The sequence below is a fragment of the Thermobia domestica genome, chromosome 1 (genome assembly GCF_964235325.1).
Source record: "Thermobia domestica chromosome 1, izTheDome1.hap1.1, whole genome shotgun sequence".
Taxonomy (NCBI): Eukaryota; Metazoa; Arthropoda; class Insecta; order Zygentoma; family Lepismatidae; genus Thermobia; species Thermobia domestica.
This window is the reverse complement of record NC_137454.1, coordinates 138938825-138959667: the sequence shown is the minus strand read 5'-3', so window position 1 is coordinate 138959667 and position 20843 is coordinate 138938825. Positions and strand designations below refer to the sequence as shown.

General features: G+C 36.7%; 1 protein-coding gene across 1 annotated transcript in view; it reads right to left on the bottom strand.

Annotated features, from left to right (window-relative positions):
• The window catches only part of Sou (required for meiotic nuclear division 5 protein souji), a 57711-nt gene that overhangs the window by 15655 nt on the left and 21213 nt on the right, over positions 1–20843 (bottom strand). Inside the window, exons 6-7 of the mRNA XM_081763746.1 lie at positions 17915–18080; positions 6638–6740 (exon numbers count right to left, since the gene is read on the bottom strand). Of these exons, the coding sequence (XP_081619872.1) occupies positions 6638–6740; positions 17915–18080 (269 nt within the window). The remainder of the gene's footprint in view (positions 1–6637; positions 6741–17914; positions 18081–20843) is intronic.

Genomic DNA, 20843 nt, shown 5'->3' with positions numbered 1-20843 from the left:
TCAGCCCCAGCACACAAGGCACGGACAACCCAACAGTAAATGAAACCGCTGAGTTTTACGGTTATGCCGGTTAGGCTAAAGGAGACGGTGATGATGAGAAATGAATGAAATGGTGGAATGAAGAAAGTAGGAGGTAACGGGAGAACCCCGAGGAAACCCACGCACATGGTGTTTGTCCAGACAACCCAACAGTGGCTGCAGGAAATGTTCCGGACTTCATTTCCACTTCAAATTGGCCTTCTGCAAGTCCGGACCTAAACCCTTTGGACTACAAATTGTGGTCTAAGCTTCAGATGGCTTACAAGAAGAGACATCCCAATATTGAAAGTTTGCATCGGCCTCTTTGGAAGGCAGCTGCGGATTTTCCAGTTGATGCGTTGCGTAAAATGCAACGATGAATGGCCACAAAGCCTTAAGGACTGTATGCATGCTAATGGTGGCCATTTTGCATAATCATTTGTGATTTCGGTTCATAATGCATCCATGTAACTCATGTTAATAGAATATTAAAATATCTCTAACCATTTTATGAAAATGTGCTTAAAATTTTGGGACAGTACTTATGGCAAGACTTGGTACGTAAGAAGCGAAGAAAATGACTGGTTATCTTTTCAATCAATGATTTGCTTTTTCTCAACCAGATGCATATATACTGTTATAGAAACTATTGGTTAGATCTAAATTAGAATACACATCAATTATTTGGAAGTTAGACACTCATAAAGAGAATTGAAATTTTACAAAATGTTTTATAAGAATGCTTTATTTTAAGTTAGACTTAGACGGCACTAGACTACTGGAGATCATATTTTAAACTTGAATCACTTGAAGACAGAACAAAATTGCTTGACGTGAAGTTTGTGGAAAAGATACTTGACAACAACTGTTATTCAATCTATTATTTTAAAAAAAACACCACCTTGGGAGTTTAAGGTTCCAATATCTGCTACAAGGGGTAAGATAGTATTTCAGTCAAGGAACAGAAAATGTGTTTTAATCTCAAGACTTGTAAAATAGTATTTCAGCCAAGCAACACAAAATGTGTTTTAATCTCAAGACTTGTAAAAAATTATAACCACTGTATTAGTGCGGGCGCTAGCCTGTGCCACGTATGCATTATATGTGCCCTCATTTTGACTGCTGAGTGTTATTACCCACTTAAAAGAGAGTTAATTTCTTTTGGTCACGTGATCTGGTTCATGGTCGTTTAGTCGCCATACTGGATTCAAGATGGCGGACCATGACCTTTGAACTCTCATGACTCGGCCATTTATGAACCGATTTTGATCATCTTTTTTTCCTTTGGAAAGAGAAAATTATACTCTACTATCTTGTATTCTTGCACTTTTCGCGAAATCTGCGCCGTTTTCCCGAAAAATTGGAAAGAGTAGAATTAAAGATAAATTTTTATTCTATTTTCATAATTTTCTCGAAAATGGCTAATAATTCAATATTTAGTAAGACACAAAGAAGAAGCAGAATTTAATAAGATTTAAAACGATATACAACATGCTGGATTTAGTTTAAAACTATGCTATATATTAAAAACAAAACTAATAGAATGTATGATTTTAATTGTTGTTACAAAAATAGCTTTTCCGTCGTTTTCACCTTCTAGCAATATATCTGTATTGCAGACGCTAGCCCTTTTCATGTGCGAAGTTTTATATCCCCTACGTCTTGTTGTGGGGTTTATTAAACACCTATACGAGTATAAAAATGGTCACATGATCCAGATCATAGTCGTTTGGTTGCCATATTTAAAAATGGACGCCAAATTACTAGATTTTTTTGTTTAAGTGTATCTCCGAACCCAGTGGTCCGAGTTTACAGCCTGGTTGCTCATTTTACTTCTTTGTAAAGTAAATCTCATAGTTCTAAATGGTAGTGTAATTTGAAAAAATGCAGCTATGGCATATTTTCAGATACAAGTTTTTTTTTTTAATGGATTCAAAGAACAAAAAATATTTTTACAAATAGAAAACGTATGTAAAACAAATAAGTCGTAGTGGATAATACTAATACAAATTAATGACACAGTACGAAAATTTAAAATGAATATTGCAAATCTTTCAGAGTGGAGATAAAGACAAACAATATTATTTATGAGGATTCCTGCATTGTTCTAAACTAGTACTTTTACATTTACAAAAGTCACAGCATAATATTTCCAATTTTCTATACAGACATACAGTTTCTCTGAAGTACATCTGGCAATTACATTGCTTAGGAGAATCTTCAGGCTCCGATGGGTTATCTTTTTTTGTTATTCACTTGATTAATCTTGCTACTTAGCAACTGCCGAAATTTTAAATAGGAATCTTACTACACATGAAACTTATCAAAAACTTTGACTAAGTCGATAAACTGACTTCCCAAAGTGAGTGATTAGTGAAAATTACGACCAATGATAATACAATAAAATCTGTTAACTTGGCCTATGGAATCTACATTTTTTCATAAGACATCCATTACTTATTATTCTACAAGTTTGCGTCTGTCTATTTTAGAACTTGATCGCACTAAAATAACGTTGTTTCTATGCTATTAATGTTAAATTCACTTCTGCATGTTGATTATCTATGACCAATTCCATTTCAAATCGTCCAGGCAAACCACAATTGGTCCCCATCATAGTCTCAGATTTCATTTATTTTTTTTATATGGGATCTACATGCAATATTATTAGACCCATATTTTTTCTTTTTACTGTAAAAATTTTTTCTTCGATATACAGCCTTCCAAAGTGGCCGCCCTCCTCTAGGATTGCTCGAAAAACTGAAAAATATGTCAAATTAAAAAATTTATTGTAGTACGAGTGTACTTAGTAACATAATCGCAGTAGCAGAAAGACTATAAAGTTGTATGTTTCGTTGGAGGGCCAAAATTCGTCTATTGGTCAAATAGGAGTCGCGCAATTCACTCGCAATATTGTCAACTTTGATGAAATTTTTGCTAACTTTAAAGATTTTTTTTCTGTCTGGAAGGCTGTATATCGAAGAAAAAATTGTTTTCAGCAAAAAGAAAAAATATGGGTCTAATAATTTTGTATATAGTTTCTTATTTTAAAAAATAAGCTAATTCTGACAGTCGTGTGGACCACCCTGGACGATTTGAAATGGAATCATTCCTATGTGATCTTTATTTCTTTGAAATTCTTCAGAAGGCCAGTAAACGAAAGGGAGAAAGTGACCAAAAAAAAATTGTTTAGTGAAAGAACTTCTCCAAACATAATGCAGAACGCGCTGGTAAACTTTATGCTTTTATGTCTATTGGCCGTGAGTGTATAAACAAAATGACGCCAATTACGGCTTCCCATTTATATTCTATATTCCAAGACATCTGGTATTTCATTCTCGATAATATTTGGATGTTCTTCGCTTTCGTTATATCTTCGTATTCTTTTCCTTCTCGGCAGATTGCAAAGCATTTAGAACAAATGACGATCGGATTCATATGGCAAAAGAATTAAAAAGGAATGAAATATAAGATAACAAGACAGCTCTCATTTTTTCTTCTGTTGCTTGCTAGTTAACAACAACTACACACTGTTTCCAGATTCACAACAGGTCGCTTTGAGAACGTTTTGAGTATTTCCTGGAACTGACTATTTTATTGGTACCTATCCACGCAGGTAGGCGTGGAGAGTGAGAGGGGGAAATAAATGCTGTAGCATTTTAGCAACTATATGTTGAAAACACAGCTTATTGTGCGGATGACAAAGATAGATATTTATTACATACGTTTTTACATTGCAGAAACGGACCACGGTGGCTCAATGATAGTGTTACTTGTGATGCAAAGGATACCTGGCTTGATTTCAGACTATGAGTGTTGATAACATCGTGTCCGTGGGTTTTCTCGGTGTTCTTCAGTTTCCTCCCACATTATAAAACCAATTCTTTCATAATCATTCCCCACAATGAATTTAGTCCAATGAGTAACACTAGCTTACAACTCAGTCACAAAACTAATCTTTCATGGAGGAGTGGGACTCGCCCTTCTTCCACCAAATCCTTCAATTTTAAATATGTATTACACTGGTATGCATTTTTATACTTTTTTCATGCTTCTTTGATAAAAATAGCTGCTTTTTATTAATTCGAAGTAGCTGAATCTAGATTTGTTATTGCTTTTTTTGATATTCCGTTCAATTTTTAAGCAATGGAAGGAAAAATAATTGTATTACTATAATATGCTATATATGTACTATAGATAGTGGGTGATATATAGATGTGCTAAATATAAAAAAACATTTTCTTGTAAATGGTAAGTGAAACAAATTTACATGAAATGTCTTCAAAATCTGCGTTGGAGTAATGTTACGAGATTTTAAAGTAATTCACTTACACCCTCGGCGTTTCGTACTTTTGAGATTCAGAAGAATATATCATCGAACATCAACAGTACTCAGGCATTGTGGCCTCATTCCACTGACCTTGGTACCTCTTGTTCAATAACTTTAATATCTTAGTGGAACCGCTCTTCCTGTTCCTCACACATTCTACAGTGACTGAAAAGTAAGACTCTGAAACAGGTGAATCTTTACATTTATTTTACATCCCACCTTCCTAAAATGCTTGCAACATCTCGGCCACAATGTCTTGATAGTTATCTGTTTTCACACTGCCAAGGAAGTTCATACACATGCATGAATGTAACCAATGAACGCAATATCTGCCGTGAGTGTCCGGGTCCGGCTTCACTTTTATTTGGAAACTCTGACCGCCGTAAATTTTGAAAAATATCATCATCATCTGGAAGGGATGTCACGAACTGCTTCATCAGTCTGAGCTTGATGTGAAAGGGTGGTAGAAATACATTTTCCCTAGGAAGGAGGGGAAGTCACAAAACATTTTTCTCTTCTGGCACCAGCTTAGTTCGTGTTGGCCATATTGTAGTTTTTCAGTGATTGCACTTTTCTCGAGTAAACCACTCGCGAAAGGAAAAAGAAAAAAACTGTTATTTGGTCAACTCAGATTACATACTAAGTGTGTGCAATACTTTCGAGTTTAGTTGAGTTGATTTTAGTTTAGCGTCCCTTTCAGCAGCGAGGCTATATGAGACGTGGACCTACTGATTAACGTGGAATCCGAACCACATGAGCTCCCGCCGGGAATCGAACCCGGGTCTCCTACGCCAAAGGCGCGTACGCTAACCGCTTAGCCACAGAGGAGCTCTGCAATACTTTCGAGTCTCTACGAATAGTCGATATATGTTCACTGTACTTGAGCTTTCCCAACAACATTTTCAAATTTTCATAAATTTCTTTTAAAACAACAGAATAGGCGATAGATAGTGAAATGAATGTCATTCTAGTTATGCAAAAGGACAGCTTTTACACTTCGAACAGAACTATTTACAAACTATCTCCAGTCTGAAAAAGTGTATTTTACACCAATAACAATGACCAAACCAAATAAGGTTACGAGGGAGTAAACGTTTTTCTTTGAGACATGAACCAGAAGTTCGACCACAATTTTATGGTAGGTCAAGGTCCCGACTAGATAATTTAGTTCAATCTAGGTGAACAATTTAGGTGACTGATGTCACCGCACAACAAGAATTTTCATGACGTTTATTTATAACCGGCATATTATGATCAGGACATTCAGTTTTATTATGTTAGAACGAGTGGGAATTGATATATCATCACTATAAGGTATGGCAAAATGCATTGAATTTATGTTGGGATGTAATAATAATAATAGTAACAACAACCACCACCTTCTGCTCTTGAAGAGTGATGTCATCGCAAAATGTTGGAATACCACTCTCGTCGCTTCATGCAAACGTCCTAACTGCAAGCGATTTAATACACTTCAATGTGAACAATGACATCTAGCTTACAGCACTGTCACTAGATAAAGCCATTAATCAAATTTCAAGATCATTCACATCACGTAGGACACAACATTGAACTTTCAGAAAGAAACGAGACGAAGGTATCACATTCGCCACAACAGTGCTTACACTGAGAATGAAATATTACTTGAATAAAATATATGAAATATTATTTCTTTAACCTACATTTCTTTCTTTTGTAATAGCAATTTAATCGACGTATTGAAATATTTAAACATATCTAATTACAAGAAAGTAAGGTGTAATGCATTTCATATATATATATATATATATTAGCAGAACTTTGAAAATTGGCTATTTTCTAGAAATGGGAGCTAAGATTAAAAAATCAACATTGCTTTCCATGTTTACTCACTATGAGTAGTAAGAAAAATATCAGGTCATTAGAAAAGCAAATGACTGCATACCAGTGTTATTAATAAAATGCAAACTAATATGTAGATAATAATTAGTGGTTGAATTAGAAATGCTTATTACGATCTATAATATTTTTTTGTTTCAAAATACATTCGTTTTCTGAGAGTTGACTGCCTATTTAAGTTAGCATTCTACAATGGAACAGATGGTGGTCATCACAGACTAGCTACACCAAAATACAACAGTCCACTAAAAATTCATTTGAAACTCTCAATATCATACAGATCCCAATTACTGTATTCCATGCACTTATTACTTGTTTTCCCCCTTAAAATAATGGAAATGCTATACAGAACTCTTTACAGAATGCTTAAGATACATAAATACAGAATGCTTAAGATAAATAAATACTTACAGGTAATTCGTCTTTTCCATTCCAAATTCCAGTCACTTGTCTCTGTTGCATAACTTGTTTAATATTTAGGAGGGCTGGAAGAGCTGTGCAGCCAGCATTTATACTGTGAATGAAACAATGTTATTCTAATAAATGCACAGAAAAATTATAATCTAGTGTTATTTGTCAAATCGCTCGACTGAAGATTTGTAAACAAAGAACTATTCATTGTTATTCCCACAATCAGAGACCAGAGACGAAGGCTTTTTAGGTTTGTCTAATTTTATATTATCACACAGAAGAGCACTTAATACTCTGCTTGTTGAGAAACTTCGATATCATGCTCTTTCACCTACGATTCAACACTTAAAAATACATCAATATAGTACCGGAAAAATTAATAGCAACCCTACTACATACCTCCTTTACATTTTCCTCCCACTGCCCAAATTCACCAGTTTTTGAGATAAGTTTCCTTTGACTCCCCTTGTGGTGGCTATTAGCAGCTAATATTTTATCTGCGGTTGTTTGGTGGACTAGGCCTTCACATACCACCGACGATTTCCTGCTATCCCAACCTCGCAGAAAAAATAGGCTCAAATAGGCTCCTTGTTCTACAAGGGCTATGTCATATTAAACAGGGAAGTTTTATTTTGGTTTTGGCCATGGACAATATATTTCTCAGAAGGAAGAGATAAAGCACAAACTCATGACTGCTTAAGAATTTCTTCAAAAATGTCACACGTAACTTCTGAATGTGTTGCATATTACACTGTGTAAAATTGAACATCACTACTAATAGGAAGTTTACTTACTTCACTGTAGGACGCCTTCTCCTGAAGTATCGTTGGACTGCAATCTTTGTTTCCTACTAGCAAAAACTGTCCATCATTGAACCATAAAATTTTTAAATTAATGGTCACATATTCCTACATATTTCTATGCGGGTCAATAAAACACAAGGCTAATCATTTTCAACATGTGTAGCACTTTAAGAAAGAAAGAAAAAAAAACTTTTCTTCTAAAATTTAACGATAATTATTGTCTTTTGAAAATGAAAGATTTGTTGTGCTATTCCTTTATTTTGCATAGGTTGTTACTCAGCTTCAAGTTGGTCCCTGGGATCAAATATGTTTATGTACGCGTGTTCGGAGATTCTCCTACTGTTGTCGCAAAAAAACACTTATATTGGTTACAATTTTCATTTTTATTAATATATGATCTAGTTTTTTGTCTACGTTAGCTAATTCCAATACTATGCTATTACAATGTTAAAAGAATGGTTTTTAATATTAATTGTTTGCCTACTAGACTTAAATTTTAATTAAAGTCAAGGACATATTCGTATGAAGATTACTAATATCAACTAGCGGAGTAAACTTATATCAATCAATAACATAACAGTATCATAACAGCAAGGAAGTGAATAATACATTTACGAGCTTCAGAAGGAAAACGATTAAACGCTACAATAGTGTCTGAAAAAATGGAAATAATTAACTATGAATATCTTTTGTTTAAAATTTTATAGGCTTTCAAAAGCATTGTTATTTTGAAAAATAATCCTAAGGAAGAAAAACTGTTATGAAGAATAATATGGACGGTATTTACAAATGTTATTACATCGTTATATCCTCCCTGTATAAATTCAATTCGCATTCAAATAACTTGTTATACGAAAAAACGAAAGACAAACACTTTTTTCTTTAGTTGCATTCAATTTAGTTATCTCTACTGCAGGATGAACTCCACTGCCCAGCATTTTCGTATTCAAATTTACGACACACTTAAATAATAATAGTATATGTATCTAAAATACAATATATATGTATTTCATTCTATTTTACACTGATAAATAAAACACTGAAACAAGCACTACAGTTAAAAAATATATATTACTAAACTGTGTCACAATTTCGGCAATATAACAACGTCTCTATCAGACACATTATAATTTACCTAGGTAAATCTAGTTTAGTCTGGCAACACACACCTTCCTAAATCAAAATTAAAGATCGTCGTTTATTAAGATTTTAGAATGTCAACAAAATCATTCGGTAACAATGCATATGTACTTTTGAATGAATACGTAACCTGATAACACAATATTTTTAAAAATCAGTTATTAAAATACGAAGTGGCTTAAATCACTTTCGAACCCGAATTTCCTCTTATTAAAATTAAAATTTCCACCCTGATGTAATGAAATTTGCTACGCATAAATCTTAATGTATGACACGCACACGTGACCTCATTCAAGATCGCACAATCTCTCTAGCTTCTGTGTGGGCATTATCGTGTGTCTAGGTAATTCTACCGTTCTATGAACGTGTGTTTTCGCCCTGATGTGACGTGCCTGATAGGGTTTATGTTTGTTCGGGTTCGGTTGAAAGTTCGTCCCAACAATTCGTTGTTCGTCATTATAGTGCAGTAACAAAGCAGTACACGGTGAGTCCGGCCCAATGGAAACAACATATTTTTATCGTTGACACGTACAACAATTTATAAAACAATTTATTGGAGGCAGGAAATCGCTTACAAAGTCTTTCATTCGACATTTGATGAAGAAATTGGAAATAACGGGAACATTGTTGGATGGTATGAACATCATCCAAAACAGCCAGAGCAACAATCGAAGAACTGAAAACATATTGCTGGCCTCACCAAAGAAGTAAATGCTTAGACTGCTTACGAAACAAGAATTTTTACAAGCATACGCGGACAAAAAAAGCAAAGCTATATACATACCGTGATACTGCTATACAACAAATGCAACTTCTCGACAAAGTGAAAAGAATAAATTGTTTTTGATTCCACCAGTTTGTCTATGCACATCAAGAAATCCTTGAATTCTCCGACGAAGCGTTGTTCTCTATACGTGGCATCATGGTTCCCAAAAATTCCCAACTTATTTACTAAACACTTCTTCATAATGAAATATTGGAGAGTGGTGCAACTTATTAAGGCGCCACATATTGGCAGTATTTTTACGGTCACAACAATCGAGACAGAAGTCTAGTGAAATTTCCCACGAGTTTGTAAATTACAGAAAGTTGCTCGGGTTACCGTTTTTCTAACTACACTTACCTTAAGAAAATGCGTAGTGCTGCCACCGGTGGTATTCTATCGGGTCACCAGAATTACGGAGTATCGCCCGATACTGCAATTTCCACTACAAAAACTACGTTGGATCAGAAGCACAGAAATTCAATCATATTTCTGCCTCCAGGTATTCAAAGGCTAGTGAGGATATGGGCATAGCCAAGTTGTAGACATCGTTTTACCATGTTTCTTGCAAGAGGTGTCACGGTACGTAATAGCCCGAATGTTATCATTACGCGTGAGGTAAATGTTGTGACAACCGTTTTCCATTCTGATTCCATTGTGGCACGGGAGGAAATTTTGAATCCAGGCCTTATGTATGCATCACATTCCAAGACGGCGATAAATAATGTGACTGTGCAAGTTTTAATCTCTGGGCCATGTCACGTTGGGGTGGTAAATTTTCCTTGTCTGCAAGTCAACGAATTCCATGAAACACCTCAGGAGATACTTTCGCTAGTAAGCTCAAACGGGACCCTTTTGTTGTGAATTTTCCTACATGAGTCCCATTTTTGTTTACCCGATCACATCTTCAGCTGTGTTCACTTGATGGTTAAACCAATTTTTTCGACACTGTATCCCTATTCGGTTATATGAAAAATGTGTGAAAAGAGTCATTATGAACAATCTCTAGTAAAGTCGCTTTCGGTGGTATAACACTAGAATTACCTCGACACCCAGCACCTATTTGCAAACTGACATCCCACTGATAACGCCGGTTTCATGGTCCTGACGCTACTACACGAGTGACAAAACAGTCTAATATAAACAGATCAACATGACGAGGAACTCCGTTTGAAACACTTCCAACACCAGCATGCAACACATTGTGTTCTTTGAAGATACTGACATTTCTAACAAACTTTGATCACTCATATCGCTGACCTTACCTTGCCGAATTTTTTCCTATTTAGTTTCTTGAAACGAAAGGTTTATTATCAGGAAACTGCAACACAGAATTTGGCAGGAAATAGACGTTGTGACTCTTGATGTGTTGGTGGCTACCTACTATAACACTGAGAGATGTGTGCATGCATGCATTGATGCTAATAGCACTTGTAGACACGTCACCATGGCTTCTCATACACCAAGGTACGTTCATAGCAAATTTCATTACATTATAACTAACAATTTATTTTTTACAGGCGAAAGTCTGATCCGAGAGCAAGTAAAACACCCTGTATAATCTATTACGGGGAAAGAAAAATACATGCTCTTCACATAATAATTACAAATGAAAATTTTTAGTGTGTCTGGCTCTAATTTCTATGTCTTTAACACGTAAGTACAAAAATAAATTCTGAGATTGACTATGAACGTAATATTACATTACTCCTTACTAACATCTAGAACTTATATTGAGCTCTTTTCTTTTCTTTAAATTTCCTCCACGAGTCATAAATTACTAGGGTATAGTCTCACCTAGTATATTGCTCTATTTCCTTACTAATATTCTTCACTCTCTGCTTACCCTATCTACTTATCTCTATACTTTCTTTCTGTATATATAGTATATTTTCAACACCTAGAGATGAAAACACAGAACTTAGAAATACTACTAGGAGACATGAATGTATAGGATCGAGAAGACAGATGATGAAATTAAGAAACACGAAACGAATACGTTACTACATTACTAGATTTCTGTCAAAGAAATATATAAGCAAACTGATGTATGTAATCTAACAAAAGAGAAACTACATAATCGCATGATACCACTAAGACGGAAAAATAAAATCAGTCATGGACTACGTAACTATCGATCGGATAGGACCGTGAAGGTCATTCCTAGCGTAGGACTCTATATTGTAACAGGTTATTTGCTAATTCAATTCAAGAAACAGAAAAGAAGAAAAAAAATAGAAAGAAAATTGATAACATAAGAGAGAATACAAAGTACAGAAGCTCTAGGATTAAACAGTAAGAAATGAGTTAGAGAAAATATAAATTCTCAAACCCTAAAACACAGCTAGATCGCTGGAGGAGAAATGAAAGAAACTTAAGAAAGTTTGTAGAGCATTTGGAAGAAGAAAAGTAAGAGAAACAAGAAATTTAATGTAAAAAGGAAATCAACGAAAAGTCAAAAAGGGGTGGTTAGAAATCTGTACAAATCTGGAGCGAGGAATGAAGAAAACAAGGAAATGTTGAACGAACTACTAAAAAACACATTAAGGAATAAAAGACCAAACAGCGAAATAAAGATGACAGCGGCAGTAATCACACAATTATAAAAAGATATATGAAGGAATGGAAAAAGTCGTGGACACACACAACTACAGACATTAATCTGAAAGAAGTAGAGGAAGTACTAAAAAGATGAAAGTAGGCAAAGCTCTAGGGTCAGGAGATGTAACAACAGACGTTGCATGTATAGTACACTGGTTCTTCTCGACGATGAAATAAGTCTCGAAACAAAGAAAAATCCGGAAAAGTTGGTGTAATAACTAACGCATCAAGGATATATACAAAGTACCGTTAAGTACCTCTCAACCCACTACTCCCAACATGACCCAAATTTCGAAGTACCAGTCAAGTTCATTTCCCTCATCGTGACTCAAGTTCATAGAAATCATCTGCGTACTACCAATCTGACTTCATCATCAGAACAGAAACGGTGGCAGGCCAAGAATTTCTTTATCGGGCCAAAAAGAACTGGTCTAATGGTGTCACATCAAGACTGTACGGCACGTGCTTGAGCATACATTATCATGAGCTTACATGTCGAGCATTTGTCACGAAACACACGATGCAACTTTGCCAATGTTGTTTCGTACATGCAATATTCACGGTGGTCTGGAGTGTCAGAAAAAGTGGAACCCCTTACATACCAGAATACAGTCACTAGCACTTTCTTTGGTGGCGAATCGACGTTTGCCCACTTTGTTTCAGGCATGAAGTAGTATGCCAAGGACACATCATCTGTAAAACACCTTTCAGAAAAACCATAGACTTCTTCAGCATACCGTGCCAGATGGCCCAGCCATGCCATCACTTGGTGACTCTTATGGACGTCTATTGTGTACTTTACGAACTTTCAGTTTGTCACGCATATATCATACACTGTACCATACGAAACGTTGGACAATGTTCGAAGATGGATTCACCAGTCACTACAAATACTTTTCCCTTGATGCTATTATTGGACGCTCGGCACTTACAAATCCCTAAGGTTCACACAGCTCGCTTCTAAGAATCTGCACTTGGAGATGTTGCTACAGTCCATACACTCTTCCTCTACACGCACACCGTTTCTTGGGAATTTCACTCAAGTTTTGTCCTTTCGCAAAACTCTTCAGAAGTAGGGACTGTAACACCCATACTATCTTTGCTAAGTAGTTCACGCTTCTGTCGCTGCCACACTTCATCAAACAACTACCGACGAAGTGCTAACTCCAACGCACTTCTCTTTCAACCTTCACGTCTCACATCAGTATAATATCACGTGAAAATTATTATCCGTTAGTTATTGATCCGCCCTCGTATTACAATGGATCTTAAACGAGACGGAATGTTACTCTCGTTTCCGGAGATGACCCGGAAATTATCAGAAAGCAATAAGTTACTAAGTTATGCATTACAACAATCGAGCACCTAATGTACAAATACTACATTGCTATGCTAATGAACTACAGAAGTAGCAAAATATTGTAACTTATACTAGCTGAACTTGTGCTCTCTACCCAACGCATCATTCACATATGGGCATGAATCTCTTTGTCATTCCTCATAACATCTGTACATGTCCTTTTACAGATACAAGTGAAAGACGTCTTGATAAAAATCGGCAAGGGGTAACATCAAGGGGAGATTTTTTTCGATTATTTTTTTCAATATCTTGCACCGTTTGCAAAGTTTAAGCCTACTTCCGGATGGAGTTTCTAATTCATGTTTCTTTCTTCTTGCATGCAGTATGTAATAAGAAAATGCATAAGCAACTAATTATAATGTCAGTGGTATATGGTGTTCACTGGGCAAAACACTCCAAACAAGAAAGATTCATCTTAGCCTGGAAAAATGGTTATCCTTCGTTTTTTATCATTTGCTCATGAAACACGCCTGAGAGATATACAACCCATATACACAGCTATTTTGTGTTGGGATGTATAACTCATAGGATATGGTGCTTTACTATTTTAAAATTTCAACACTTCCAGTGTACCCTTAAAAATGTAATAAAGAACAGTGGCGACTCGTGCTACTTATACTTAGGAGGGCTGCATAAAATAAAACACCATATTTAAAAATTAATTCCATACGATGGTTCTTCCTTGTAGCAAACTTTTCGATAACTCTATCATGGAAGTTAGAGATCTTTTCAATCATTTCCTTTTCTATTGATAACATGGCAAGTACCGTTAACTATTCTTCTCCCACTGTATTTCTTAGAAAAGTTTTCACTTTTTTAAGGGTAGAAAAGCATCGTTCAGATTCACTTGTAGTTAAGGGAAGTGTCATAAATATTTTCAATAGTTTTAGCACTTCAGAAAAAGTGGAAGCAAGACTACTGCTCATAATAGAGTGGATGAATTTAACAGTGGCACCAATTTTTTTTCTTCTCTTGCATAAACTGCATTAAGTTCAGTATGAAGTTCATCTTACTGAAATAAGGGAAGAGCTATGTACAGTTATTGAAGATTTTTTGGGAAAGGAACCACTAGACTGATTAAAATTAGATTTCTGCACAAGTAAAGATATAGATAACTGGTTTATAAAGTGGAAGCGCACGTTTATTTGGTTTAAAATAACATCACACACTTCTTTGGCTGCGGCTACTCTTGATTGCGTATTTGAAACAATTCTCCTTTGTTTTGATTTTACGTTTTGGTCCTACTGATTCCCTAATTTTATTAATTTCAGCAGTGAAGGCAGATAAATATGACTGAACTTTTGCTTTAACTATATGACGATTCTGTAGTTGGTTTTATGGAATATCTAGATGTTGCGTAACTAAGTGAAAAATTTAGCCAGAAACATCATTCTTCATTCAACAAGCATTAGGGTATATCTATCTCACTACAAGGCAGACGCTTCATTTATTGTTGTAGTGCTTGAGGTCTCGGAGTCTTGACAAAATTTGGAAGCATTCTTTTAGTTGTTCCCGCTTTTCATACATCACATTGACAGTCCTACATTTAAAGTTTCATCTGGTTAGTCCACCATTGAGTATCCGCTTTGCAAAACAGGAATGTAAAACTGCAGCTCTGTTTTGAGAGCGAGAAAAAAAGCCGGGACAGCAGAAAGATTAGAAAAGAATATTCTGGCTTTAGTGTTTTGTCTGGCGATTCTTTCCACCACAAAATTTAATTGATGAACAAAACAGTGCACAAAATAAGCATTAGAGTATACTTCTCTCACTTTGGCCTGGACTCCATTTATAGACCCACTCATTACAGCTGCGCCATCATAGCTTTGGCCAGTAAGAAGGCCACTCATAAGAACGAAACAGACCATTCTAAAAGAATTGTAGAAAATTTAATGGTATAGTTTCATATTTCATAGATTTCTTCATTTATCTTTTGGGTACACTCATACAGAAGATAAAAATCAAAAGTAACACCAGATCACTCGCACGACACCACGCAAATACTAACAGGAACGGAATACCACATTTTGAAAGAATTAAATATTGTAATGATTTATAGGTAGAGACAAAATAACGGTCCGGGTGAGTCTTTTCTCCTTCACCAATGTATTATAAAAATTCCTAAGTACAATGTCTTTGATTTACAAAGAATAAATAGTGTCTTTTCTTCTTATTGACCAGATGAAGGGAGATTGGTGTTTTGCACGGTGCCCCTTTTCTCAAAGCAGTCTCCAAGGCACCTGCAAGGTTTTGGTGAGTTTTGAAGGAAAACCGCCTCAGCCCAAGGCAGCTTCGCGAGGTTTTGGTTGTGCTGAGGATCCCTAGTCCAATGCGACCTCGGAGCAGGTGTTGGTTGGTTGGTCAGTGGTCAGACTGATGCAATATCCCTCGGTGTTCCCTCTTTTATGTGTCCTCCTTGGGTTGCTCGTCCTCCTTCGGATCCTTCCGTATGGTCCGTCTTCTTTTGGTTTCCTTCGTGTCTTTGCGCATCGTCTACTTCTTGTAAATAATGGCACGTGTCATCATACATGTGCTTCTGTTGTGATGTGAGGATCCTTATAATATAATCGAATATTGCACAGAATAAATCAGTTGCCTACTAGAAACACCCCGCCAGCAGACAAACATACAAACCCCAGACAACACAAGTATACTCAGCGTTGCTAAGCAAAGAAAAGGGAATTACGCCACTCGCAGCTAAAATCAGAAAATAATGTTTCCGTATAGGACTGGCCACGGGATATTTCCCTGGAGTTGGCAAGCCTGAATATACGTACTCATCGTTGAACACAGCAAACAAACACAAAATAAGAGCGCGCTTGCGCAAATTGTCAAACATCCGAAAGGACTGCATGTAAGGGAGTCCACACGTTCAGTAAAGACATGCTAAAAAGAGGAGGAAGTGGAATCACAGCATCGTAAGAAAGGCCATGCGAGATTGTACTGACAGTCCCAGGGGGTGAAGTGGAACAACAAATTTGCTTAAAGGAGGTGAAAAATTGAACAACAAAACGCGCTTAAAAAGGGCATAAATATAAACATTGATTATTAAGTCTCGAATCGGAAATATGGAATTACGTTGGGGGGGAAGGAGGCTGCAGTCTTCCCCCACGGACCACCGCTGATAAGGAAATAACGGCTACTTTTTTTTTTAATTAGAACTGGACAATCTACACAAAATTTGGAATCGACCAGCGAAAACGGCACGTTTCTAGCACTTTTTTTTTCGAGATTTCATTGTCGAAGGGATTGAAGACAAACATATAAACTAGCATTTTAATATACAGATACTTTTGAAATGCAATTAAATACTTATTTACTTGATTCAAATCAACGATGTAATAACACAAAAACTCTAGAAGCCATGGTTCTGAATCCCAATCTCAATATCTAGAACTACCAGTTGTGTAATTATATCGTATATATATATATATATAACGATGTAACTACACAACTGGTAGTTCTATATCAGAATATTGACAATCAGATTTCATTTTCTAAACAACTACGATCTAGAAATTTATTGTAGGGGGAGTATTACCTAAGTTTTAACTCTGAATACGATGCTGTTGAGAAATAGAGGAAAAATGAAATGAAATATTTGAGTTTTACGTTCCACGGTTATGCCGGTGAGGCTAAAGGAGACGGTGATGATGAGTAATGAATGAAATGGTGGAAAGAAGAAAGTGGGAGGAAACGGGAGAACCCCGAGAAAACCCACGCACACGGTGTTTGTCCACCACAGTTCACTTGGCGGGGGCTGGGATCGAACCCGGGATCCCAAGCACCAGAGGTGAATGCTCTACAACTGAGCCACCGCGGCCCCTGAGAAATTGAGGAATCTATTGATATGAATTGAAAGAGTGTAAAGTACGATTGAGCCTGGGTTCGAACCTGTTTCCAGCTTATCACGGGTTCGATTCCCGACCTCAAGTAAGATAATAGTTTTTTAGATTGATTGATTGATTTTTTGAGTTTTACGTCCCGTTCAGCAGCGAGGCTATATGAGACGTGGACCTACTGATTAACGTGGAATCCGAACCACATGAGCTCCCGCCGGGAATCGAACCCGGGTCACCCGCGCCAAAGACGCGTACGCTAACCGCTTAGCCACGGAGGAGCTCAATAGTTTTTTAGAATTTTTTATGTTTCAAATTGGTTGATGTTAGAATTTATGCTACTTAAGTGATTTACTTCTAAGAAAACAAGATCAGAAAAGTTTGATCTGCAACTTTCATTATTACATTATAGTACAGGTTGAAACAGAAATTGGGTATGTATTCTGAAGAATTATATCGTTATGGTAACATGACCACCACCTGCTTAACGAACGCTTCCACTCCATGCTCCAAACTGCGAAGGACTTGTGTTAGTAGAGTATAAATTAACTGAACGATGGGTTTTATGATCTTTGCTTTCAAATGGTCCATATTTTGAATTCTTTGAAAATATAAAAAGCCTGAGTTTAAAGATGGCGCTTGCATGTTTCACAGACAGTGTAAATTACTTTCTATTCCAGCTTCGGAATTCTTTTGTTGCACATATAACGTTCTAATCTCATAAATAATAATAATAATAATTAAACCATCAAAATATTTTCTATGACCACTTACCAAACAGACAAAGGACTATCTACACTGAGGCCTAGAAGTGCGCACGCATCACGAGTAAAAACATCATAGATTTCTACCCAGAGATTAGGATCCAGTAAATGATTGTACGGCGAAGATGCTATGCCTTGTGGCAAATATAAAAAGGTACCCATCAAATTCTGTATCTCTGAAAGACAAAAATAGCAACAAATACTCACTACATTATTCATACTGGGGAAAAAAATGAATGGTTGACTATATCTATCAGGTTAAGGTAAAAGTTCCGATTCACTTACGAATGTATGTACGAGGGAGGACCCAAAAATAAACGGAATCGTACTTCTGCGCATCGTGTACTTGCAGTACAAGGTTATGCTGCTAGCGCGCTGTAACAGTATCTTTCCTGAGTGAGTATGCCAAGTGGCATCAACCAACAACGACACGTGTGGTTTCTCTGGCAGTTCTCTGTGGGCGTCTGTAGTGCAGTCTTGACACGAAGAAATGGCAGATTCTCACGAACGACGTGCGGCTGTGAAGGTTGGTTTTTTACTCAACAAGAAAGCAGCAGAAACTGTTGTGATAATGCAAACAGCTTACAAAAATATGCTCTCACTAAAACGCAAGTGTACGAATGGTTTGCTCGGTTTAAAAGGGGGGAAATGACTATTAAAGATCAGCCTCATTCCGGTTATCCTTCAAGTGCGAGAACCGAGGACGACATCGCCAAAATCCGTAATCTTCATCAGGAAGATCAATGCAGAACGATGGACCAACCCAAAGAATTATCCGAGTTATCTTGGAGTTCCATTCAGTGCATTTTGAACGATGATTTGGGAATGCGATGAATGCCTGCTAAGTTTGTATCCAGACTTCTCATCGAAGAGCAAAGGAATCATCACGCAAGCTTGTCATGCAATGAAAAACGCAGTCACAGACGATTCATGTGCCCTATTCACCAGATTGGCTCCCGCGGACTTCTTCCTGTTCCGTCGGATGAAAAGGGACTTGAAAGACAGCGTTTTGCCGATGTCGATTAAGTCAAACGCAATGTTACGACGTCACTACCAGATATCAGAGGCCGAATTTGCAAGGGACTTCCAACAATGGAGTGGCGTTTGGACAAGTGCATTAGTACTCATGGAGAGTACTTTGAGGGTGACTACAGTTGTATTAAAAAATATAAAGTCTATGCATTTTATCAGGAAATTCTGGTTATTTTTAGGTCTCCCTTCGTATTTATGTGAACTTGTACCTCTCTGCCTAGTCCCTGATGTTCGCAGAATTGTGTTTTCTTTCATTTGTAGGTTGAAAATAGTGTTGGACACCTACCTGTTTGAACTGTCAGTTGTTAATACATTGTTATTGGAAGCGATAACTGTCAATAAGATATGTCCGGACAGATTAGCCCTGCTCCTGTCCGAAGTTAAACAATATGTGGCTGCAGGCAACTTTGCAAATCAAGCCGTTGTTTCGTAGCATAAGATGGCAGCAGTGTTTAGCTTCAAAACGCCTGTACCAATTTGTGACTTTAGACTGACTTACCGATCCTGTGCTTCTATTTTGCAAATTTCTTTCATAGCATGTCTCGCTGACAGTTGCTGCCTTCAGCAGGAACATATGATTCCCAGTTCCGTTTCGCTCATCACTATTTTCTATTTACAAATTCAACAAACTTATTCAGAAAAAAAAACATGATAATTCATCGAACCACGGCAATTTCGCAATTCAACAAGCTTATTCAGAAAAAACACAATAATTCATTGAGCCACGGCAATTTCGCAAAGAAACCACAAACCTACTTCTAAATAAACATTTCGACAAATAAATTAGAACTTCCTCTTCAATCCGTTATTATTAGTACCTAAAATGACTGGTCATTGAATTCAGGACATATCTGACACTTTTACATGTATTACAAACAGCGTATTAAATAATGCACTTTAATTCAACACAAACACATTGACTGCACCATTGGTAAATGATTAGAAAACACATTTCCTTTACTTACAGCAATGCAGAATACGAAGCTCGTTTCATCCATATGGTAGTGAATTGCACCTGCCTGTCTTAGGTTTTAACACATCTTTTCCACAACGGTTCATGTTCAATATGATGATCCTGGTGATGAATAATTTCGCAACATCGGATTTTCCATTGAAGGAGGCTTTTTTTCAGCATAACCTGATCCAATTTAGCCCACTAATCTTCAAATCTTTTAAGTACCGTGGCTTTATGATGCTCCGTTTTATTAGATCGAAGGCTTGAAAGCCCATGCAAATGTCTATATGAGCGCTATCTAGTGGGTGATAAATGGCGTTATTTCATCACCTTAGGTCAGACGTGAGTTAATTTGACCACATCAAAGCTGGTGCGTGTAATTTATTACTGTCCTATCGATGGAAAGAAGCACGCACAATGGATTTGCACGTGCAAAGAAAACTTTCCCAAAGAGTTTATATGACGGATTTCTGTACCAAAGGGAAGCTTCGTATACACAGAGTGGCATCTAATGTGAAGGTAAATAAGCGTTTTAGATCCCATATACAGCCAACATATCCCTACTTTGTGTGACAATAAGATTGCCAAAGTCAAGTTCGATCAAGACAAAGCCAGCAGGCACACCGCCGAAACAACTGTGGCTCCACGGTTCCTACGGAAAAGACACAGGTATCAAGACTATCTCATTTAGTCACATCTCTTTAAACTGCCAGATGTATCACCAATGGACTTTTGTACCTTTGGCATATTGAAACGGAACATCACAAAACAACGAGCCACGACATTTGGTGATCTCTGGAAAGTATGCAAGGACGGGTGGGTTAAAAATTATTCAGGCTGTGCTAAATGAAAACCTACTTCAATGTCATCCAACTGTTGATCGCCAATGGCATCATGGTGAACATGATCAGTGGTGGAAAAGAGATTTTTAACCTAGAGTAGGAGGGTGTAA